This window comes from Lactuca sativa, chromosome 2, assembly GCF_002870075.4.
Source record: "Lactuca sativa cultivar Salinas chromosome 2, Lsat_Salinas_v11, whole genome shotgun sequence".
NCBI classification, from domain to species: Eukaryota; Viridiplantae; Streptophyta; class Magnoliopsida; order Asterales; family Asteraceae; genus Lactuca; species Lactuca sativa.
This window is the reverse complement of record NC_056624.2, coordinates 74,254,945-74,279,647: the sequence shown is the minus strand read 5'-3', so window position 1 is coordinate 74,279,647 and position 24,703 is coordinate 74,254,945. Positions and strand designations below refer to the sequence as shown.

General features: G+C 34.5%; 3 protein-coding genes across 3 annotated transcripts; 1 reads left to right on the top strand and 2 right to left on the bottom strand.

Moving 5' to 3' along the window:
• The first annotated feature begins 1,673 nt into the window (after positions 1-1,673).
• Positions 1,674-6,870, top strand: LOC111909117 (presequence protease 1, chloroplastic/mitochondrial). Its single transcript, XM_023904906.2, has 12 exons — positions 1,674-2,438; positions 2,550-2,663; positions 2,758-2,961; positions 3,049-3,176; positions 3,359-3,548; positions 3,651-3,734; positions 3,821-3,918; positions 4,361-4,625; positions 4,711-4,873; positions 5,063-5,243; positions 5,336-5,407; positions 6,397-6,870. The coding sequence occupies exons 1-12, from the start codon at positions 1,830-1,832 to the stop codon at positions 6,536-6,538; spliced, it is 2,250 nt and encodes a 749-aa protein (XP_023760674.1). The 5' UTR covers positions 1,674-1,829; the 3' UTR covers positions 6,539-6,870.
• Positions 6,871-13,322: 6,452 nt separating this feature from the next.
• Positions 13,323-14,589, bottom strand: LOC111909102 (uncharacterized). Its single transcript, XM_023904890.2, has 2 exons — positions 14,106-14,589; positions 13,323-14,011 (listed from the first exon to the last, which is right to left on the bottom strand). Exons 1-2 carry the CDS (start codon positions 14,587-14,589, stop codon positions 13,323-13,325), a joined length of 1,173 nt encoding a protein of 390 aa, XP_023760658.2.
• Positions 14,590-15,652: 1,063 nt separating this feature from the next.
• On the bottom strand, positions 15,653-18,896 carry LOC111909118 (phenylacetaldehyde reductase). The gene is made up of 6 exons (XM_023904907.3): positions 18,697-18,896; positions 18,043-18,212; positions 17,672-17,863; positions 17,417-17,579; positions 16,106-16,289; positions 15,653-15,997 (listed from the first exon to the last, which is right to left on the bottom strand). The coding sequence occupies exons 1-6, from the start codon at positions 18,812-18,814 to the stop codon at positions 15,841-15,843; spliced, it is 984 nt and encodes a 327-aa protein (XP_023760675.1). The 5' UTR covers positions 18,815-18,896; the 3' UTR covers positions 15,653-15,840.
• Positions 18,897-24,703: the final 5,807 nt, after the last annotated feature.

The following is a 24,703-nucleotide window of genomic DNA, read 5'->3' as shown; positions in this document are numbered from 1 at the left end:
GTGATCCAAACGAAAGGAGGGTTCGGTCCATTTAGAGGTTTCGGTCCATTAGAGGTTTTGGTCCATTAGAGGTTCGGTCCTATAAGCAGTTTCGGTCCTATAAGCAGGTTCGGTCCTATAAAGGTTTCGGTCCTAGAGGTTTCGGTTCCATGAGGGTTCGGTTCTTATAGGTTTCGGTTCTTAGGACTAGGTTCGGTTCTAAATGGCTGTTTTTCAATTCAACTTCCCGTTTTGAGTGGTTTTTGACCAAGTTAAGGGTCGAGATGCCCCGATTGATTATGAAAAGTTGAGAGATGTTTTGAGAGAGATTTGGGAGAGATTTAGATAGAGAGAGATAGGTTAAGAGAGACTTTGTTTGTGGTCTTTGTGAATGTTTAGCTTCTTAACGCAAGGTTTGTAAACCCCGTTATGGCTTGTTAAGAGTGTTACACACCCCCGAAGGGTATGCAATAGTGTTTTATCGAGTTGTTACATCACTTATCCTGATTAGGGTTTAGAATTTCTAAACACCTGAAATTTCCAAGTGATACTTTGTATTAAAGTAGTGAGTTGTACAACAGTAAACATAATGTAAACCCTAATATACAAGGGTTCGTTGAGTTGACCGGTTTGACTTGTTGACTTTATTTGACTTTAACTTGACCAGAAATTGACGGTTGTCACAGTTTTAGCCATAAAAGTTTCAAGAATTTGTCACTTTTGGTCCATAGCATTTACCAAATGTGACACTTCAAGTTTTTACCACATTAGTTTGTGGAATTGACATTTTTCGTCCCCCTACCTTCGATAATTTACTACACGACCCTATTTTTTTCAAAACATTATACACACAAGATAGAAACAACAAATAAGAGGAATAGTTAACTTTAGAGACTTTAGGTTTTGGCCACAATAGTTTTAAATGTTGACAATTTTAGTCCAAAGTTAAGACCCTTTAGGATTTAGCAAGGTTCTAAAAAACGCAAGGCGTGACTTGGCGGCGAGGTTAAAGTTAAGTTATGACAAACCTTGACGAACCATGACGTTTTTCAAGGCGTGACTATTTTATATACATTAAAAGAGATAAATCATATAATTATTGAATTGTATCAAATATATGAAGTTTTTAGATATGTTATATTAATATTTAATATATAAAAGTTAACAAAAGCTCAATTATTTTAGGCCCGAAAAAAACAGAAAAAAAAAACAAAAACAAAAAACCCGCGCCTTGAAAAAAACTCGCGCCATAACGCGATTGGAGTTATTTGGCACGCCTTGACACGTTATTTGGACGCCACGCTTAACAAACCCGCCTTGGACGTTTTCGTAACGGCTATACCACGCTTTTTAGACCATGGTTTTAGCCAAAATAATTTAGGGGTTTGACAGTTTTAGTACCTAGATTGGAGTTTGACAATTTTAGCCATAAAAATTTCAAGAATTTGCCACTTTTGGTTCATAGCATTTACCAAATGTGATACCTCAAGTTTTTACCATATTAGTTTGTGGAGTTTATTTTTCGTCCCCTTACATTTGATAATCTACTACACGACCCTACTTTTTTCGAAACATTATACACAAATAGAAACAATAAACAAGAAAAAAAAAATCAAAGAAACACCAAAATATATAACGATGAAAAAAAATATTCACAATAACTTCTCTTTTTATTTGGTCTAACAAATCTCGAATTCCACCTCGTCTAATGAGCAGACAAATTATGAGGTAAAACCCTAACACACTGAACTCCACGGCGAAACGCCGAAATCCTCCTACATACCTCGTCCAAAGCCAATTGGCTAGCCATTCCCTCACCGGAGCCACCGTCGGCACCGCCTTAACCTAACATGGCTTCTCCTCTGAGAAAGTTCTTGCTTAAAAGTTCTTCCGGTGATGTCATCGTCCGGCGTGAAATGAGGAGAGCCAAATCCGACTCTACCACCAAAATGCAGATAATGATTCGATCGTTCGAGTCAATTGACAAAAACCTTCATTGGGAGCTTCCACCTGACACACGTAAGATCGGCTTGCCTTCGACACGATCCTTGTTCACTGTGTTAAAATCACCTCATGTCCATAAAAAGGCAAGAGAACAATTTGAAATGAAAATCAACAAGGAAATGCTGGTTATGGAAACGAAAAGGCATGAATTACGCAAGAAATTATTCTGGTTAAAAAGGCAGCGGATCTTTGGAGCTCAATTTGAAATCCTATTTTCTTTCAAGACTCGATTGGATAAAGCACAGCTTCAGGAAGTTCTTCAGCCTGGAGTGAAGGATGTTTCTAAATACAACAAACTTGAAGAACGTTCTGTGATGCAGGCACTTAATTCTTTGGCACATGAAGGTTTCTATTCGGATGCTGTTGAGACTTCCTTGAACTCAGTTGAATCTTCTCTTCCAGCAAACAACACATCAGCGTTTCCTCAAGGGCTTGCGCTGATGCTTCGTTCTGTTGTAAGTTAAGCTCTAGCTTTTCCTCTATTGAATGAGTTCTTCCTTTTATCGGTTTAAAAAAAAACAGAACAACGTTTATCCCTTTCTCTGATTTTGTATTGTTTTTATCAGCCCATGGAACTTCTGAAAGCTAGAGTGGACAAGAAAGGATCAAGAGCTGTATCTACTCAATTGATAGAAAAATTCATTTTAAATAATCCTCATCGCCCAAATGTCGAAGCTCAGGTACTGCATAACACACATTTCCAGTTCTTGTGCGTCTATGGAAGACAGTTATGTTTCAGTTACACACATGCTAATGAATTTGTACTTTAATCAGCCTGATCCAGAGAAGGCTTCTCAACATGAATCAGTAGAGAGGTATAACTTAGAAAAACTCAAAGCAAGTATGACTGAAGAAGATCTTGCTGAATTAGCTCGTGTGACAAGTGAGCTACAACTGAAACCTTCTGCACCTCTAAAAGCTGTTCCAAGATTCTCTCTGAAGAACATTTCTAAAAAACCTATGCAAGTTCCATTAGAGGTAATATAGCCTCGTATACTGTTTCAAGTGCCGTATTCATTTTTGTACTTTATGATTTTTATGGAGCCTTAGTTTTTGCAATTATAGGTTGGAGATATCAATGGGGTAAAAGTATTGAAGCATGACCTCATCACAAATGATGTTCTGTATGCTGACATAGCTTTTGATATGAGTTCATTGAAGCCTGAACTTCTTCCCCTTGTTCCACTTTTCTGGTAAGATGTTCTAACTTCTAAGTGCTGTTATATATACATACTTAGATACATATGAATATATACGCTATGTTGTCATTTATATTAGTAAAAGATTATGAACAATATATTTCTTTGTAGTCTGTTCTATAGCTAAGCTGTAAGCCACATTATGTTTAAAATTGTTTTACTGTATTGATAAACAGCCGGTCATTACTTGAAATGGGTACAAAAGACGTAAATGCCCTTCAGCTCAGTCAAATGATTGGAAGGGAGACAGGTGGAATATCAGTTTACCCTTTCACATCATCAAAGCAAGGTTCAAAGGATCCTGTTAGCCATGTAATTGTTCGAGGAAAAGCCATGTCAGCAAACACAGAAGCTCTATTTAACCTGGTATGCCCATTTTCATGGAAGTTTTCCCATGCAAAAGACGTAAATACCCTCTTAAAAAGCTTATCAAATCCATCCCTGGTCATAACTATTCATTCTTTGTAGATGACATGTGTTCTTCAAGAAGCTGAATTTACAAATCCAAAGCGTTTCAAACGGTTTGTCTCTGAAAGCAAAGCTAAATTAGAGGTATTTATTGGAGCTGTAGACTATTTTAGTAATCAGTTTTTATTTAGTTGTCTGGTTTTATAATTTTTTTTAATTTTTTTTAAAAGAATCATTTAAGGGAAGGTGGTCATGGGCTTGCAGCTACAAGGATGAATGCAAAATTAAACCATTCAGGATGGATTGCTGAACAGATGGGTGGTGTCAGGTTTTTGTTCTTCATGAATATAATCAAGATTTTTTAACCATGAATAACCTATAATTTCTACTTACATGGGTATAAACAAAATAATAGATACAGATAAATTGAGGGTTAGATGCAAGAAAAAGCAACATTCTTTATAAAGATTCATTTATAGGCGAGCTGGAATTTGTAAAAAAGTTGATGTGGCACTGGTTTTTCCTGTTTTCGCCATGTCATCATCCACGTGTACAATTATATTGACACGGGTTAAAATATTTATCAGTTTTATAAAGATTCATTTAAGTACATTGTCTTAATTGATAAAAAAAAAGTCAAGTAAGTTGCTGTATATGGTTTCATTTTACACATTCAACTAATCAATAGTTTATGTAACTAAAATCAAATTGTTATGTAAAATATTTATCAGTTTATTTATTTTTTTTATTAATATCTAATACAATTTCAGTTATCTGGAATTCTTGAAAGATCTTGAAGGGAAAATTGAAGAGAAATGGAGTGAAATTTCAATGTCCCTTGAAGAAATTCGCCAAACCCTCCTCTCAAAAAAAGGCTGCGTTGTAAATCTCACATCTGATGGAAGAAACCTTAAAATTTCAGAAAAATACATAAGAAAGTTTCTCAATTCTCTTCCAAGTAATTCCTCAGTTTCATCATCCATTTCAAATGCACAACTTCCATCAAACAATGAAGCGATTATAATCCCTACTCAGGTTAGTTTATCATTCATGTCTCTTAAGCCATATTGGTTTCATAATAATAATTATTATTAATATATTAGTTTCATAATAATTGTAGGTGAATTATGTTGGAAAAGCAGCTGATATTTATGAAAATGGTTATCAACTAAATGGGAGTGCTTATGTTATATCTAAATACATTAGTAATACATGGTTGTGGGACAATATTCGAGTTAATGGAGGGGCGTTTGGTGGCTTTTGTGATTTTGATACTCGTTCAGGTAAAATTACAAATATGCCCTTGTGATTGATACTGATAATAATGGGACAACAACTCTTAAAAACCTAAACTTTAAAGTTTAAACCCTACTAAACCAATTGCAGTTTTTGTATGGGCTCATTTTTTTTTATTCATTGCCAATTATGATGTTCTTAGATTTACCGTTTTACCCTTGTATTATTGCATACAGGTGTTTTGTCATTCCTATCGTATCGGGATCCTAATTTACTGAAGACACTGGATGTATATGATGGAACATCTGATTTTCTACGTGGACTTGAAATTGACGATAATACCCTTGAGAAGTCGATTATTGGTACAATTCAGGATCTGGATTCATTCCAACTACCTGATGCCAAAGGTTTTAGTAGGTATGTTGTTTTTTGATTGTTTTTATAAAATAATATTTTTTTTAGCTAAGTTTATTGCCATGAAAAAAATGATGTTCATTTGTTTTTTGTAGTTTTTTGCGATATTTATCGGGAATTTCTGAAGAAGATAGACAAGCAAGACGTGAAGAAATATTTTCAACAAGGTAATATCTTTCATCTTTTATAAGATTGATTTTATATGTTGTTTATAAAATGCCATAAGAAATAATCTGAAAGTAAAATGCTTCAACAAGAAGAAACTAACAATGTTATAATAAAGGGTTATTCTCATAAAAGACGTTATATTTTGTGTTTTTTCCGGATTAAACCTCAACTTTATTTTTTGCCTGAAAATGACCTTGTATTTTTTCATTTTTTCCGAAAAAACCCTTCACTTTGTCTTTTTCTTTTTCCTAAAAAAAACCCTCAACCGATCTTAGCCCTTTTAGTTATTTTTTTCCGAAAAAAAATTGTAAAATGTGAGGGTTTCTCAAGAGAAACTAAAAAAGTTTGAGGGTTTCTTTTAAAAAAAAAAACCCTCAACCGATCTTTAGCTCTTTTAGTTTTTTTTTTTTTGGAAAAAAAAAATTGTAAAATGTGAGGGTTTTTCGAGAGAAACTAAAAAAGTTGAGGGATTCTTTTTAAAAAAAAAAAAAAAAAACCCTCAACCGATCTTTAGCCCTTTTAGTTATTTTTTTTTTTCCGAATTTTTTTTGTAAAATGTGAGGGGTTTTTCGAGAGAAACTAAAAAATTTGAGGGTTTATTTGGAAGCATTAGAAGGTTGAGGTTTTTTTTTTAGAAAAAAGAAAAAGTCGGATATTTTCAGAAAAAATGAAAAAATACAAGGTCTTTTTTAGGCAAAAAACAAATTTGAGGTTTAATCAGGAAAAACACAAAGTATAAGGTCTTTTATGAGATTAACCCTGAAAAAAATGACTAAAAGGGCTAGATCGGAAAAATGAAAAACCACAAGGTCTTTTTCAGGCAAAAAATAAATTTGAGGTTTAATCCCGAAAAAACATAAAATATAAGGTCTAACCAATTTTGTGTTGCTATTTCTTGCTTTTAAACCTATTTTGAACATTTAAATGTTAAATAACAAAAAATAATTGAAAGTACATTGCTATTTCATAACTCTTTGCTTTTCCAAAGGTCAAATGACTTCAAGGAATTTGCGGACATAGTTGACGCTGTTAAAGATAAAGGAGTAATTGTAGCGATTGCTTCCCAAGCTGATGCTGACGTGGCAAACAAGGAACGTTCAAACCTTTTTGAAATGAAGAAAGTCTTATAAGGTTGTTCTTCCACACTTACCTTTTTTTTTCACTTCTATATTTGAAGATTTAATTACATTGCTATAAAAGAGAAATTTGGAAAGGACATTGCTATTTCTTTTTCTTTTGTACATACATGGGGTCTAATATCGGTTTTGCCACACAAATTAGACAATTTTGTGAGTGATGACTTTAATGTTGTGTGTGGGAGTCTGATAAAATTGATGGTAATCAAGTTGAAGTGAGGTTTAGTTAGAATAAGCGGTTGTTCGAATTCAAGTAGTTTCATGAAAGTTGAGCAAAATTGTAATTTTAAGGTTTATTTTGAAGTGAATTCTTGATATTTGTTTTTTTTTTTCCAAATTCTTGTATTTGGTTCTTTGTATCCAAATAGGAGTTAATCGACATAATAGAGATTATACCGTGTTGTTTGACATGCATTGATTTGAGACTGATATCAATTAAACAATATTGAAATCTTTTGTCCAACTTAAAAAGGCATAACTATGTATCTTGTATTTACACATGAATATTTGTTATAAATTAGTCTACAATTTAGATGTATATACTTTTCATTTGGCCATTTATGCTTCCAATTTTTAGTTAAACCCAAGAATAAAGTAATCCTTACCTTTTACTTCCCATTCCAACGTGTTAGTTGACTTTAAACATGGATATGCTTGTTATTGATGTTTACGTACTCTTATCCATCACAAATTTTCTTTTAATTAAAAGGAAACTTACTGAAATAAGTATATTACATTGTTTTTCTTGTAGATTTCCTCAAATTAACCTCAATTTTTTTTTTCACAAAATTTGCTTCAAATTTTGACGTTTAACATGATTTTAACTTAAACTTGATGTTATCTTGCACATAGTTACTTTCCTAGTCTAGCCACTTTATTGGGAGTGTAATCGAGTTGAGTATCGACAAGCTTGAAACTCGACTCGATTAAAAAACTTGAGTTCGACTTGAGCCTTAATTTCAAACTTGAGCTTGTCTTAATTAGTTATTAAGAAAATGAAGTCAGATTAAATTGTAACAAAAAATACAATTAAGCTTGCAAGCTCGACTCAACTCGGGTTGATTATGCAAATTTGAATAAAATAGAGGGTAAAAGCGTAAATACGACTAAGCTCGATTAAGCTCGTGAGCCTCACAAGTCAACTCTTATAATAAGTGGGCTCAACTTGATAATCTAATCGAATAGATCAAGCTTGGCCTAGAATCGTCTCGAACTGAGTTGATTTCGAATACTTTTCGAGTCAGTATCGAGCAAGTTGACTCAACATTTATTGTTTTTCAATTTTTGGTCAACCAACTATTTTCCTATTCAGGGGTAACTAAGCTAAGAATCAAAATGACTTGCAACTTCATGTGTACATGTCATCGTCTACCTTCAAAGTGAAACAAAAATCAGCTAGTTATCTTTGATTGTAGATGAGTTCACTTGTTAGTTACCCTTGAATAATTGCATAAACTGAGAAAATGTAATAAACTAGGGGTAGCACCCCTCATATGATGCTATGGAATTATGTTTAATTATACATAAATAGTGCATTTTTGGTTTGTGAACGAATATTCATAAAATGATTTTTACACATTTTTACAACCCTACTGCATGAAAACAAATATGTAAAAGAAATTGGAAAACAAATTTGTAAAAAGAATATATCTTGTAAAATCGGATAAGAAATTGACCGACTTCTGTATTTTGGTGATATTTTGTATTAAGATAAATTACAAATACTTTTAGTTGAAGTTGATGATTATGATGATTACAATAATTATTTTTGAAATCGGACAATATTTAGGTATAGGGTCAATGAAAATGATATATTAGCCCATCAAACTTTTTGTGTTTGTTTTAAAAGGTCACTGAACTATTTTTTTTGCACATTAAAGGAATAAACTCTCATATGACCGTTTAATTACATCCTTTTACCAATTGTAAAAGGTATAACCCATATTTTTGTGACATGGGCCTCTACCATGGGTTATTACTGTTGTACTCTTGGACCCCAAGATTGCCTAGTCATCGTTAATGGTCCCCCTTATAAATTGAAGGGATACCCTAAATACGTCTTCCCCACCCACTTTGTTACCCTAATCTGTAAGCTTCACATAATGTAACACCCATAAAATTCAAGCCAATTTAAAACATTTTAATCTATTCAAAAACCATTAAGTTATACAACTTGTTTTCAAAATAGTTTAAACATCAGACTATTCCCAGAACCAAATCACAAAATCATGAATATGAGGAGCGGTACGATCACGTCTTTGCCTTGCCACGATCTCCTGATGTACCTGAAACAATAAACTGAAACTGTAAGCCCGAAAGCTTAGTGAGTTTTCCCCAAAATACCAACCACATACAACCATAATCATATCATATCATATCACAATACAGAACAACCATGCCTCTCAAGTCTGCAGTGTGACTGGTCCGCTCTCAACAGACCTTCAGTCCACCTGGTCCACTCTCTGAGTCTACAGTATGACTGGACCGCCCACACCGGGCCCTCAGTCTATCTGGATCTATCTCGAGCCTTCGGTATGACTGGACCGCCATACGGGCCTACACTCTATCCAGACCGCTCGTAGGGTATGTTGGCCTTCAGCACAAAGCATGACCGCCTCAACCCAAACATCAAGAAAATAACCATGTGCACATATAACAGGTAATCACATAACAGTCCATAGACAAACAAATCGATCTAGTGGATCATAAAGCATAGCAACATCCTAACCAGGATACCGACCTAACCGGCCACTAACATAACATCATCCTATATACCAGGATACCGACCTAAACCAGGCCACTAACATAATATTGTCCTAATTACCAGGACGCCAATCTAAACAGATCAATAAGCACATCAAACAGTACACGTACAGATATCAGATATAACTATCTCACAGATCATCGATCATAGTAATCTCTCATAACCAAAACACCAACCTAACCAGGTCACTAACATACCAATCCTAACAGATCATAAGAGCATGACAACATACTGTCTATCCGGATACCAATCTAACATATCATAACCACATGTGGCATACTGTAACCATGATAACAACTAAAAGGGCCGACCTTGGTGCCTTAGACCCTATTGATATAGTGAGGATAACTCACCTTGCAACTACCGAACCGAATCACGAGAGCACAATCCTGAAGCACTGCCTCAAACTCCAACACCTATATCCATCAATAACCATTAACATAAATATCCAAATTACCATAATACCCCTGAAGGTCAAGTCAAAGTTCTCAGTCAAAGTCAACCTTCCGATTGACTCTACTTGCCGAGTCACCCCATGACTCGTCGAGTTCAATAATCTCCGAGTCTCATTCTGACCAACTCGCTGAATCACCACCCAACTCACCGCTCTGAGTATTAACCAGAAAAGGTTGAAGGTTCTGCTTGTGACTCGTCGAGTCCAAGAACAGACTCGCCGAGTCCACGATAATCTTCATCAGACTCGCCGAGTCCAAGCTCATCATCATACGACTCGCCAAGTCACCTATGTGACTTGCCGAGTTACTACGCGACTCAAGCCTAAAACCCTAGCCCAACTCGCTGAGTCATCTCCCAGACTCGCCGAGTTCATACGTGCATGTCCAAAATTGAGAGATTCAGAGCTACTCCTTTGCTCCAAACAATAGATCTGGGTCTCTAAAGTCCATTAGCAACATAAAGTTGCTACCTTTACGTGCTTCATGCCCCATTACTCCAAAAACAAAGCTAGAAAGGAACTTAACTCATGGGGAATGGCTTTTACATAGCAACTAGAAAGGCTTTCTGCATCAATGATCCACATAGAACTCAGATCTGGAGTTTCAAACCCAGATCTAACTCATGCACCAAGATCTCATCAATATTTCTCCAACCAAACCCTAAAACTCCATGAAAATGGAACTAGAAAGGAGAAGGCGAAGGATAACGATTCCTTACCTCCAAAATGACCTCCCACTGAAGTATAATCCGAATCTCTTCAAGTCTCCTTGATCCAAGCTTCTTGATCTTCAAGATCCCTTCACAAATCACACCAATTTGCTTCCAAGGCTTCTCACAAACGAAATTAGGGTTTCTGGATCTCAAAGGGGGCTAAGGGGGATGAGGGGAGGACATTAAGTCCTTTAAATAGGGTGCAAACCCGAAGATTAGGGCTTTTCCTCATTCAGCACCGACTCGTCGAGTCAGGCCACTTAATCACGTGCCTGACACTCGCTTCGGCTCAGCGAGTCAAAATACCTGCTCGCCGAGTCCCTTCTTTTATTTTCATATAGCACCCTTCAAATTCTTGCTTGTGAACTTGGGATGTTACACATAATACCGCCAAGTTCGCTTTTTTCCCACTTATAAATCAAGAAGATGGCCTCAGAACAAAGCTTCTCCTATGGTGGTTTCAGAGTTTCGGACCTAGACGTACCAACTGATTACGAGCTTCACGCCATGGAAACCCAAGTGCAGATTGAGAAACTGAGAGATGAAATGCAACAACAAGTTGGCGAGTTTAGGGAGGAAATACGGTACTTGAAAAGGATAGTGACCGTGATGGGTGTTGTTGGAGTTGCAGTGATGTCGTTGATCGGGGTTCATGTTTGTGTTAAATGCTCTGTGTTTGGATTTTGGGGGCTGTAGTTTAGTTCGTAGGTAGCACGATGACGATTAGCGTTTTTTAGGTTATTGGGGTTGTCGAAGTTTGTTTGTTTTTGTCTAAGTTCGTCATCTGCTAGTATAATATGTATGTATTAGGGTATGTGTTGTTGGTTATTTTGATCGGTGGTGCCTGTTTTCGATGTTAGGGTTTTTAGAACCATCTTTTTGGTGGGTTTTTGGTAACACAATAACCTCAGTTGTAATGTATGTATGGCCTCTTCGATGAAGGAAATGAAATGTAGTTCCTATTAGTTCCTATTAACCATTGTTTTGCATATGATGTTATTCTAATATTTAGTAATGTAGTCGAAGTACCTTTTGATATGTTAAGTGTATATTGATTTTTTCATGTGGAAGTACAGTGTTATGTAGAAGTACATTGTTATATGAAACTACTTTATTAACCATTGTTTTGCATATGATGTTATTCTAATATTTAGTAATGTAGTCGAAGTACCTTTTGATATGTTAAATGTATATTGATTTTTTCATGTGGAAGTACATTGTTATGTAGAAGTACATTGTTATATGAAACTACTTTGTTATGTCGAATTACCTTGGAAGTACAATCATAAACAAACATTCATGTTACAATCACAAACTAACATTCATGTTATGCTTTAAACCAAAAAAACTAACATTCATGTTGCAAACATCCATGCATTCATTAATGTCTTAACTTGGTGTTTTAAAGACACGCTAACAAACTTAACAAGACCATAACAAACATGAAATAAAGACATCTAACTGTAACTAACATACTCCATAACCAAAACACCTTTAATCCAAGTCTATTGGTTTGGTTGATGTATCACCTTCCCCGTTTTTGCCAACTTTTTTTTATTATCCTCTCTGACTTTTTTCTTAACTTCACCGTACCTTCTTTTTTACCATTTTTCTTATTCACAACACTTGTTGACCCACATTCACCTTGTCCCGTTTTGAAACCAATTCCACTTCCACCTTCACCTTCACCCTTTCCCTTATTTACACCATTTCCCCTTTGCACTTGACCCTTCCCTTTTTTCAATGTACTAGCTTCACCCTTCATTTTATTCAATGCACTAGTTTCACCTTCACCTTCACCTTCAGCCTTCCTCTTTTTTACCTTACTTTTTTGGGGTTTTGACACTGCATCACATGTTGACTTATTGTGGCCTGCCTTTTTACAAACACCACAAACAATCTTTTTTCCTGACTTGGATACTCTGTGTGATCCACTAACCTCAATACTATCCCTCTTTCTCTTAATAGTGGGTTTCCCTGACATCTTCTTTTTCAATGGTGGCAAAGGTGGTATGTAGTCTGTTGGGGGCCACATTGCACTCCCATTCATGCTTCCTATCGAGTACTTGTAGGTGTTCATATATATATGCAAGCATGATACCCATTCAGTTGCCAAATCCTATAAGTACATGTTTTCTTTTCCAAATCAACACCATAAGACTCTCCTAACTGTCTTGTTTCACACGTATTCATGCCACTAGGAAGCACTTGCCAGTACCTACAAATAAACAAGGTTAGCAATATCTACTATGGTGAACAATAGTTTCAGAGAATAATAAAGTACCTTTGTTGGATCTTCAACTCATTTATGGCAAGCCTTATGTTTGGACATACATCAAACTGTCCCCATCCACTTCCTTTCTGCCTCAAACTACACATCATCTGCATCACATATAGTCTAATATCCTCCAACATTGTAATAATTGGCTTCTTCCTAACATCCAAGATAACACTGTTAAAGCTTTCAGACAACCCATTCTCAACTGCATCACACCCCCTTCCTATTTGAAAAAAATGCTCTTGACCATGAGTTTGGATTCCTTCCCATAAGATGCACATAAGCAGCAGGGCTAATCATTTGAATCTCTTTCATTACAGAATTGAAAAGAGGTTCAATTGATGCCTTACAAGCCTTCCAAAATAATTTTTCATATTGAGCCCCAGGGAATTTCTTCTTGAAGTTGGAAAGAACATGCCTGACATATTGCCTATGTTCTATCTCTGGAAATAAATCCTTCACTACTTCAATTATCCCCTCCATTTACATTATCAGAACATTTAGAAGTAGATCACATTTGAAACAAATAAGCCATGACATTATGAACAAAAACATACCTTATGTTGATCTTACATCAATGTCTTACCAAACCCACCTTCAAGATGCAGATCTTCTTGCAAGTTCTCTAAGAACCATTTCCAGTTGTCTTTATTTTCAACACAAACTACAACCCAAACTATTGGGTATATATGATTGTTACCATCCCTACCAACAACACGCAATAACTGACCAGTACACGTTGCTTTTAGAAAACACCCATCTAAGTTTATTATCCCTCTACAACTACTTCTCCAACCCTCCTTTAGTGCATGAAAACATATATATATCCTGCTAAAGTAAGTTTTCCCATCTGGCATAGAGTTCATAGACAACTTGACTGTTGACCCAGGATTAGACCTTTTTATCTCCTCACCATAGGACCACAACTTTGCATAATTTTCCACTATGGTACCTTCAACAAGAGCCATTACATGTTGCTTGGCTCTCCTACATTGTTCCATACTAACCTCTATGCCAAATTTAGTCTTTACTTCCTCTTTTAACATCCTAACATTGAATTTCTGATTCTCAAGAACTTCCCTGGTGAAATGACTACCAATCCATCTGTAATTAACAATTGACCCTAACTTAAAATTTCTTGCACAATTATGTTCAATGATAAGGGACTTGATTTGGAATGAGTGCTCCTCACTCATCCATGATGCCCACAACCTAAATGTGCATTGACCATCACTACACTTAACCAATAACCTTTTTACTGTCATTTTTTTCAAAGTACAGTTGATACCCATTTGCTACAACATAATTACAAATCATCAATTTTAATTGTTTAGGGTTGGTGAACCTCATACCTAGAATTGGAAACTGCTTCTTCCAAGATATGTCTTCATTAAACATTTGTTTTCCTTTTACATCTGGGATATTCTCATCTTCATCAAAATTTGGATCACCTTCTGTGGCATCTTCATTTCCATTTGCCTGACTTACTCTTTCATAGGTTACTCCTTTCATGTTGCTCTGTTGTGGACTCATGAAATCAGTTAGGTTAATACCTTCTTCCCCTTCGATTGACATGTTTGACTTCACAGAATAATTATCCTCATTTTCATTTTCATTTGCCTTAGTTACGTGCACAATAGTACCAAAATGGTCAATGTAAACAGGAACTTGTACTCCACATCGATAAGCAATGTCTATAAATTCTTGATATTGAAGTTCATTAGAAAGCAAGGTTAAACCTTCTGGGATTTGTAAATCGGGTTGACAATAATAAAGTTTCTCACATTTCTCTTGTGTGAATCGTTCAAGAAAACCCACAAACTCATTATATGACATACCAGCAAAACGATGTTCTCGAACACATGATGAACACCATCAGAATAGCAAAAAGGTTTGTTGATGAACACACCTTGGAAATGAACTTTGAGTGAGATGAATATAGCCATCGATCTTCAGTTACTATGGTGGGACGAGGGTTTTCTTCAATGAGGAGGGGTTTCTTCAATGAAGGGGAGGAGATTGTATAATGCAAACAATTTATTTAAAACAAATTAATATAAATGTACCACACGTGACCATTTCATTAAATGACATGGCACCGACATTTTCCTTCATGACATGTATATTACCTTTCAACCTGGTAAAAGGTAACATAAGGGTATTTTAAAACAGAGAAGTGAGAGTTTATTTTTTTAATATGCAAAAAAAAAAAAATAGTTTAGTGACCTTTAAAACAAACACAAAAGTTGGATGGGCTAATATTACATTTACACAAAATACGGAAAACATATAATCCTCTAAAATGAGATTGTCTTAATGATATATATATATATATATATATATATATATATATATATATATATATATATATATATATATATATATATATATATATATATATATATATATACACACTGAGTATCACGTAACAAAAGTTATGATAGAAAACCAAAATAGCTTGCTTAAATTATTATAAGGAAAAAAAATTATTAAAGTTAATCAAGGGATAATTTGAAAAAAAAAAGTTGTTGCGCATTTGGAGCAAGTACGTGGGAACAAAAGGAAAATAAAATACATACATGATGAAGGGTTGAGATTAATCTGAAGGACGATTATAATTGATAATTTTACTATTCATCAATACGTTAACTTACCCATAAAATTTCATTCCTACAATATAAAATGAGCTCAAATTTATTTATTGTAAAAGCTATTACAAAATTTGGTGTGCTACAGGCGTCCAAGACGAATATAAGATGTATTGATTAATTTAGTTTTTTGGAGTCCAAAGTAAAATTGTATTTACCTCAATAATAATATTTACCACATTAGTCTAATACATGTCATGTTATAATGTCATCTTGTTATGTCATGTTATTGTCATGTCATATACAAAGCGTAATAAATATATAATAATTTAAATTACTAGCAAGAAATATGATGTCTAGAAACAAAGGACGAAATAAGCTCCAATACATTTCATTCATAATACATAACTCCATTCTGGTTTCAATACCAGATGTAAATTCACTTAAAACATCTTTTTATTATTACTCAATCTCCATGACAAGTTGCAAGAGAATGATTTCACATGTTTGATGAAGTCCCAATAAAGCCCTTCTCCTTCAAGCTTTCCACAGTCTCCTTGAGGCTTTCTTCAAGGGTAATATAGTCAATACCCAAACTCTTTGCCTTTTCCTTTGACACTTGGTATGTGGGAACAAAAGGCTTGTCATCCGCACACCTGTGTAACAATAACACATTATTAACACCCGATTTTCAATTTTTACAAGATGCTTTTTTAAATAAATAAATAAATATAAATAAATAAGAAAAGAAGTAGAAGCTTTACTTTTGTGGAAGTTGAGATTCAGGGTAATGTTTGCGTAATATTTGGACTATTTCTGAAAAATGAGCAACTTTTTCCACCAAACAATATCTTCCACTTGCTGAAGGGATTTCAAAAGCTTGAATATGTGCATTTGCAACATCCTTAACATTAACCCAACCAAAGGTTGAATTTCCATATGTTTGTGCTACATAATGATATGATACAAATAAATAAAAAAATTAATGCAAGAAATAGCAACTTACTTTCATGTATTTGTTTATTGGGTTAATCTCATAAAAGACCTTATATTTTGTGTTTTTTCACGATTAAACCTCAAATTTATTTTTTTAGTGAAAAAGACCTTGTATTTTTTCATTTTTTTCCCGATCTGGCCCTTTTAGGGTTTTTTTCCGAGAAAAACTTGTAAAATGTGAGGGTTTTTTCGAGAAAAAATAATAAAGTTGAGGGTTTGTTTGGAAACAGTTAGAAGGTAAAAGAAAGTTGAGGGTTTTTTCGGAAAAAATTCAAGGTCTTTTTCAGGAAAAAAAATAAAAATGAGGTTTAATCCGGAAAAAACATAAAATATAAGGTCTTTTATTAGATTTTCAAGGGTTAAATCTCATAAAAGACCTTATGTTTTATGTTTTTTCCTAATTAAACTTCATCTTTATTTTTTTTTCTTGAAAAAGACCTTTTTTTTTTTTTTCATTTTTTCCAACAAAAACCTCAACTGTCTTTTTTTTTTTCCAAAAAAACCCTCATCCTTCTAACTGTTTCCGAATAAACCCTCATAAATTTTAGTTTTTTCTGAAAAACCCTCACATTTTACAACTTTTTTGGGAAAAAATGACTAAAAGGGCCGGATTGGAAAACAAGAAAAAACGTAAGGTGTTTTTCCGGAAAAAAATAAAGTCGATTAAATTTTTATAGTGCAATAAACAACTAAATGGAAACACATTGCTATTGCCTAATTCTTGCATTTAGCTCTTAAAAAATGAACACTTAAAACATTTTAACAAGAGATAAATGCAAGAAATAGCAAACGTACTTCCATTTATTTGTTTATTAATTATTATTACAGCATCCAACTTTCATTTCTTTCTCTTAAAACATTATACTTTCTAGTTTTTTCTTCTTACTAAGGCATTATACTACCAATTTTTTGTAACTAGGACATCATATTTTGAAATTCTACCTATTTAATAAAAATTGCTTTTCATTTGAATCTGTAATAGGGTAGTTTTTTCAAATTATAATGTGTAATAGGAAGAAATGAAAGTTGGATGATATAATAAACAGAATTTTAAATTTTTTTTAACAAATAATACTTACCATTGAATAGGTTTGCAATAACTTCAGCACTAGTGTTAAGAGTAGGCTGTAATAAAGGACCAATCACCATAGCTGGATTTATGGTGACAATATCCAATCCTTTTTCTTTTGCAAATTTCCATGCAACTTCTTCAGCCAATGTTTTGGACACCACATACCACATCTTGTTGTACAAACATTAAAAAAAAAAAAAAATCAGACCCCAAAACATAAGTTTAAAAAACATTAAAGTTAGTGTATTTATTATATTTATACCTTCATTTCTTTGCAAAAATCTGGATTAGAGAACCAGGTTTCATCAACTACAACTTCAGGAGTCCTTGGTTTACCATTGTAAGCAACTGCAGCAATTGATGATGTCACTACAACTCTTTTAACTGATGAAGCTTTTGAACATGAATTAAGCACATTCAGTGTTCCTTTCACTGCAGGATCAATTAATTCTGCCTGAAACACAAGAATCAAAACTTCACAATTCAAGAACTGTGTTTTTAACATCATCAATCCAACAAGCTATCAAGGAGATTTATCCTTTTATCATTTATCCATCATTTGCCTTTTGAATTTGTACTGAAGTTGAGATTTTGGTATTTTTAATATACGTATTGGTAGTGTATTGGAAAAACCTGTGGATCAGTGACTGCATGGAAAAAGGGAGATGCTGTATGGAAAACACCTTCACAGCCAACAACTGCAGCATCAAAAGAGCCTTCTTCAAGTAGGTTTGCTTTGAACAAATGAAGCCTTTCCTTTGCTCCTTCAAGTTTAAGCAAGTGGTCTACTTTCTTAGGGTTGTCTGAAAGTTAAAGATCCCAGAAAACCAGCAATTAGACAAATCCAATATGCAATTCCTAAATTGAAAGGTAAGTTGAAAGAACACGCCCAATTTTTTGATATTCAGGGGATTACATTTACATCATACAGAAATTCTTACAAGTGTTCGGATTTCAATACCCCATGGTTGAAGATGTACATTTCAGTTGAATTACTATGTAATGCATAATTTCTATCAGAAAATTAGTTATACTTGTGCAGATGAATTCCGTATTTCAGAATAAAAAACCGACACTAATTGTCGCACTTAGGAAGTGTAATATTTGAAGCGCGATTATTGTAAGAAGAATTCGTCGCAATTAATAAACCTAAAATCAAATTGGACGAATGATAAACATAGATATTAGGAATTAACAAGTCGCTCTAGCGGATTCTGCAGATAGACTGATTCAAGCACAGATTTCAGTGAAACAAAAACATAAAACAAGTTATAGATAGAAACTGACTGGGATCGCGAACAGATGCTTTGACAGTGTAACCACGGTGAAGTAAGAGCTTGACGAGCCATGAAGCTATGTATCCAGATGCTCCGGTAACGCACACCGTCTTTCCGGCACCGCTCATTTTCTCCGGTAGACGGATAGTATCAGTGGTAGAGCAAGTTCTGTTGGTGGTGGAATGTTTGTTGTTGGAATTGGAATCGAATGAGTTTTAGTATTTATTCAGGTTGTTGGCTGCTGCTAAAATTGTATTTGTGGTCCCACACTCCCACCGATAATTGACATGAATGAATTCAAAAAGGTTTTCGTTTCCTATTTCTCTTTTATCTTCTTTTTACAAAATAAAAAGATGCTACTATAGTTGCTATTATTATCCAATTTAAGCAATTCAATCAAATTTATTTATTCTATAACTATTAAATCGACATTTTTATTTTGTTTTTAATGTATTTTTAAGGTTGGTGCTATTTTTTTCTTTCCTTTAAGCAATATGGTTTCCCGTAATTGATTAAATATTATCAATATATTATTTGGTTTCAAACTTTATCTAATTATTTTGTTTTTTTATAATAAATATATAACATTTAATTATTGATATCTAATTTTTTTTTTTGAAACAGTAAACGAACTAATCTAGTCCTAAATAACCACTTATGTTTCTACCGAGACTTGAACCCCTAACCTCTCAAATGAAATGGTCCCTCCATACCGCTAGCCCATTGGCCCTTTGGTTATTGAAATATTTGAGAAAGACGACTCAAATTGGTTTTGTACAACTGAATTTGGTTTTGTAGACCAAAGTGCAACAATGCATATTTATATTTTTCTTTCTTTGTTTGTAAATTATCTTTTTCTTATTTGAATTATTTTTAACATTCATATGCTATTAAATATACATTAGTATGTTATATTAATAACTTTAACCTTTCCTTTGGATAAAAACGAGGATATAAAATAAGGAGTGGTGTCACATTTTTTTACAATTTAATTTATATAAAAACTTTAATTTTAATAAAAAAGAAATTCATTACTTAAAAATTAAAAACCATTACATTGTATTACTTAAAAAAAAAAAGATAAGATGACACTAAAAAAAATCCTAAAAACTTAGAAAGAAAAACTAGAAAACTTAAACCTACAAACTTAAAAGAAACACCCATCAAACAATTAAAAACTTAGAAAAAAAAAAACTAGAAATCTTAAAACCTACTTAGCATAACATTTTTTAAGTCCGACTTTCATCGTCAAAGCAATTTCAAGCTTCTCCCCACTCATGTTCGTTGTGTCTAGCGTTAGTATTTTCATGTCACCGTCTCTTTGTTTCCTAAACTCTCTGTTGGAGGCAATTTGTAAAAATTTGTCTATTCTCTCTTTTATACCCTTCACATCGTCTCCCATTTCTTTCAAATCATTTGAATCTGTTGCTTTGCTTTTGTCTTTGTGTTTTGATTTGTCCCTTCCTATTGGTCAGGAAGGTGGTGAAAATTGAGCGGGCTCATCATTGTTGAGGTCAAAACCAACACAAATGTAGTGTAGTTAGATTCAGATGTTCTTGATCGTTTTGGACAACTATCGATATGCTATTAAGATGTTTTGTTGTTTTGTCATTTTTTGTTATCTTTCACAAGATTCCAAACTTCAAGAAACTTGAAAGCATTTTTGTTTTCTTTTTTGATATACTTTTAAAGCTTTCTACAAAATCAATTCATCACTTTCTCCGCTTTTCTATTGACATTTCATGTTAGTATATGAATCATTAAAGAACATGACTTTCTTGTTTGTCTTTCCCCATTTTGAGTAAATTTGGTGTTTCAAATGATACCCAGGAAGCTTCATTCCCTTTGTGGAACCTTTTTCTAACTCGCATCAAAAAACGATCATGTTTTTGGTCTTTTCCTGTCGTCGCATCTTCTGAAATATCGATCCATGATTGTGCCAAACATAACGCTTCTTTAGGCATCCATCATTTTGCCACCACCTTCTATTTTCTTTTATTTGGTGCTTAAGTGAGTTGGGTTTCTCGAAAGAACTCGGGTTCGGTATCAGAAATGGGTGTTAGAGTTTGTTGAACAAATTCTAGTTGGGACAAAAAATCAAACACGTTAAACTCGGGATCGTTTGTGGTTGTGTTGGTGTTTGCAATTGTGATTGGGAGTATCGTTGTGCATAACTCATATTGTGGTGGAAATTTTTGTAGTTGCGAGAATTGTTGCGGATAATACGGTAGTATACCACCATAGTGATAAACCGGGGACGAATAAATCGGTTGATTATACGAAGATCTTGGAGTAGTGAGTGTTTTTTGATTGTTTAGGTTGTTGGAAGAAGACATTTTCAAAATTTTGAAAGAAAGAAGTTGAAAGATAATTTGATGAAGGTGTGGTAAAATAATGGTTACGAGGTTATATTTGTTGGTAATAAAAAAATTAAAAAATAATAAAAAAAAATAAATTTTGACCTTTGAAAATTGGTAAAAGGAAAAGTGGGTGAAAGTTGAATACGGACGTCTACTACCATGTGTGCGGTCAAACGCACTCGAAACCACGGTCAGGGGCTGTGTTCCCTATGGCCGTAGTGGTTTGTATGCGGTGAAACAACGTCCACTCCTCCAAGCCTTATAACTCATTTTACTAATTCTACATTTAATCATTTTTTTTTATTTATGGTTTATTAAAATCAAAGCTTCAAGTCACCTCATCTTACATCATTCATAATTATTAGACAAAATTTCATAGTTAGTCCATGTGGTTTGCAAAATATTGCACTTTAGAGACTTATATGAAAAATGTTATACCATTAGTCCTTATGGTTTAAAAAATTGCATGATTGGTCCTTCTGGAGTTAACTTTAACTTTTGAGTAATTAGTTTTTTTTCTAAATGACCAAAATGCCCTTGGATCAAATCTGAAAATTATGTATACCTCAAGGATCAATTATGAAAAACTGATTTTTTTTAATATATATTAATTATGTAACATCCCGATGATGAGGTCGTTGGTCCAAACACCTGGCATTTGGCATAGAACGCCAGGCGTTTGCACGCAGAGACCAAACCCTAATTTTTAAGGTTTGTATCCTATTTAAAGAACATTATGGCCTTAAAACCCTTCACCACTCCAGCCTCCATCCTCATTTCGAAAACCCTAAGTGTGTATGAGATTTTAAGCTTTGGTTCATATTTTTGGTATCATTTAGTGTTCTTCATAAGAGAAGGAAGATCTTTGGAGTATTGTGGTTGTTGTCTAGCTTGTGGATATGGATTCTAGACATCTTGGAGCATCATTTTGAGGTATAAAGTTCAGATCTTGATGTCTCATTTGTTAGATCTTGATTTAGGGATAGTTTATGTTCTTTTTGGTCCTAAAGACTCGATCTTTGTGATTTTGGAATGCTCCAGAGGTTTGGACTGTCCTTTCAAGCATAATAGTGGGTCTAGAATCATAAAAATGCAATCTTGGGTCTTCATAATCTTCCATGCAAGAGTTTTGGAGCCTTATAGTAAGTGTTCTAAAAGGCACACCATGGCGTGCGCCAAGGCGCGCCATGGCGTGAGGCGTGAATTCGTCATTACGAAAAGCTTCATAACGTTGTTGTTAGGCGTGACGCGTGGTAAGGCGTGCCATGGCGTGTTATGGCACGTGTTTTTTCGTTTGAGACATGTTTTTTTGCTATTTTTTTTGTCTTTTCTAATCGGTGATACAAGTATTGTGTTTTTTGTTAACTTTTTGTTATTAGTTATTGATATAAAACTTCTAAAAAGTAGTTGTATTTAATATAAATTTATATTTATGTGGTAATATAATTATAAATTAATACAAAATCGCCGCCTTACATCACGCCTTGAAAAACGTCGTGGCTCGCTAAGCTTGAGGCTTGGTCTTGCCACCATGCCACGCCTCACACCATTTAGAACCTTGTTTATAGTTGATTTTGAGTTAGGATCTTGGTGGTGGGCTCATTATAGTCATGCATGGCCATAAAGTTTGCAACTTTATGGCTTTAGACGTTCCATTATGATTGGATCTGAAGTTTGGACAAGAGATCTTAAGCCATTAAGACATTGGTTTGGAAGTTGGTGATCAGCGAGCAAACGCCAGGCGTTTGCATAGGAACCCCTGACGTTCGGACGCCAGGCGTTCTCAACAAAAGCCTAATGGATCGATTTTAGGTCTTGGGCCATTAGGGATTTGGGCTTAGTTTAGTTGGGCTTGTATATAAAGGGAAAAATGGTCTTTTTCCCCCATCATGATAACGAATGGACTAGACCATGGGTTTGGGTTAAAACCTAATTATTGAATGGGTTTGTTTATGCTTTTGGTTTAGTGTGAGGAGCAGTTTTCGCCGTGGATCGAGTGTTGTTTCAGTTATCATCAGTAGAGGTGAGTTTTCTTCACTGTACTTATGGGTAAAATGCACCAAGGCCGGCCTATTGGATTAGATATCCTGTTATGTGATAGTATGTTATCGTGCTGTAGTGATCCGTTAAATCGGTATCCTAGTATATAGGATGGTGCTATGCTTAGTGATTTGTAGATCTGCCTAATTATCTGTTGTCTGGTTATATGTTTATCTATTATATGTGCACATATTTTGGTTGGTGGTTGAGTCATTACTGCTATGTGCATGAGCCAACAAACTGGGGGCATTCCAACCCGATGGTTGATTGGCCCCGAGGGTATTCCATCCCGAGGAAGACTGGACCCATTGTATATTGGCATTCCAACCTGGGGTATTCCATCCCGGGGATGACTGGACCCGAAGGTTGATTGGGCCTGGGGTATTCCAACCCGATGGCTGATTGGGCCTGGGGTATTCCAACTCGATGCTTGATTGGACTTGTTGTATATTGGCATTCCACCTAGGGTATTCCATCCCGAGGATGACTGGACCCGGAGGGTGGCTGGCCTGGGGTATTCTTACTTGATGGTTTATTAGACCCAACATGTTGTTATTTGTATATGTTATCTGTTTGTGTTGGTACTTTGGGGAAACTCACTAAGCTTCGTTCTTACAATTTTAGTTTATGGTTTGAGGTTCTTCAAAGGATCGTGGCAAGGCGAATCCTTGACCGCAAACATCCTTGGTTTTACGACTGATTGGATCTTGGGAAACTCTGATTTTAAATAATGTTTTGTAAGCAATGGTTTTGTAAACAATTTGATTAGTAAATGAATTATTTTGAAAGGTTAAATTTGTCGAAATTTTTAGGATGTTACATGTTGGTATCAGAGCCTCGGTTTGAGTGAATTGGAGGAACACCCGTGTGAATCCAATCTCAAACTAAGAAACTGTAAAGGTTTTAAAAAAATAATTTTCAAAAATTGTTTTCCAAAAATAATCCAGAAAGGATGCGATGTGTACGATCAGTCGGAGGCAGTAAGTAGACCCCAAATTGCCACATTGTTATTTGATATTATGATATGTTAGAACTGCATGCTAGTGATAAGCTATGGATCTTCAGGAACTGCACGATAGAATTTTCTAATTATATGATGCCTGATAGGCTAGGTTTATTTCTTATATGGAATTGACATCATTACTATGGTCACTTAGTGTGTGCATCATAGTTGTACATAATAAAGATTCTATAGTCTAAGAATGTTTGATTTAGCTTTATTTCATGTTCTTGTCAGATTAAGGGTGTAGAGTATATTCATGTATTCGATTGTCTATAGGATCCAGCGTTATGTATGATTAGCATGTACGAGTGCTTGCAAGTTTGGTGGAGGTTTCATGAATGGGTACACTTCATATAGGGTCAATGTGAGGAATGATTAGCCACTATTAAGAGAGTGAGGGCAGCACAAAGGTGCATCCGAGATACTGGGAGATAGATATCGATAATTTCATATGAGGATATGCCTGATTTTATTGTGTCTTAGTGCCAGTCGACTCCGTTGCTCGAATACTGCTTGCTTTGTGCTTTCTGAGACTCATATTGATGTGAGCTAACTATCAAATAAATACATTATGTTACATGCTATGGAGGTTAAATAATATTAAAGTGAAGGAT

Coding starts and splice junctions, on each gene's coding strand:
- LOC111909117 (XM_023904906.2), top strand. CDS start 1,830: ATGGCTTCTCCTCTGAGAAAGTTCTTGCTTAAAAGTTCTTCCGGTGAT. Junction 2,664..2,757: donor GCCCAAATGTCGAAGCTCAG/GTACTGCATAAC, acceptor TACTTTAATCAG/CCTGATCCAGAGAAGGCTTC. Junction 4,874..5,062: donor TGATTTTGATACTCGTTCAG/GTAAAATTACAA, acceptor TATTGCATACAG/GTGTTTTGTCATTCCTATCG.
- LOC111909102 (XM_023904890.2), bottom strand. CDS start 14,589: ATGTCATATAATGAGTTTGTGGGTTTTCTTGAACGATTCACACAAGAG. Junction 14,012..14,105: donor GAAGCAGTTTCCAATTCTAG/GTATGAGGTTCA, acceptor AAAAAATGACAG/TAAAAAGGTTATTGGTTAAG.
- LOC111909118 (XM_023904907.3), bottom strand. CDS start 18,814: ATGAGCGGTGCCGGAAAGACGGTGTGCGTTACCGGAGCATCTGGATAC. Junction 16,290..17,416: donor TATTGCAAACCTATTCAATG/GTAAGTATTATT, acceptor ATCATTATGTAG/CACAAACATATGGAAATTCA. Junction 15,998..16,105: donor GAATCTCAACTTCCACAAAA/GTAAAGCTTCTA, acceptor ATTGTTACACAG/GTGTGCGGATGACAAGCCTT.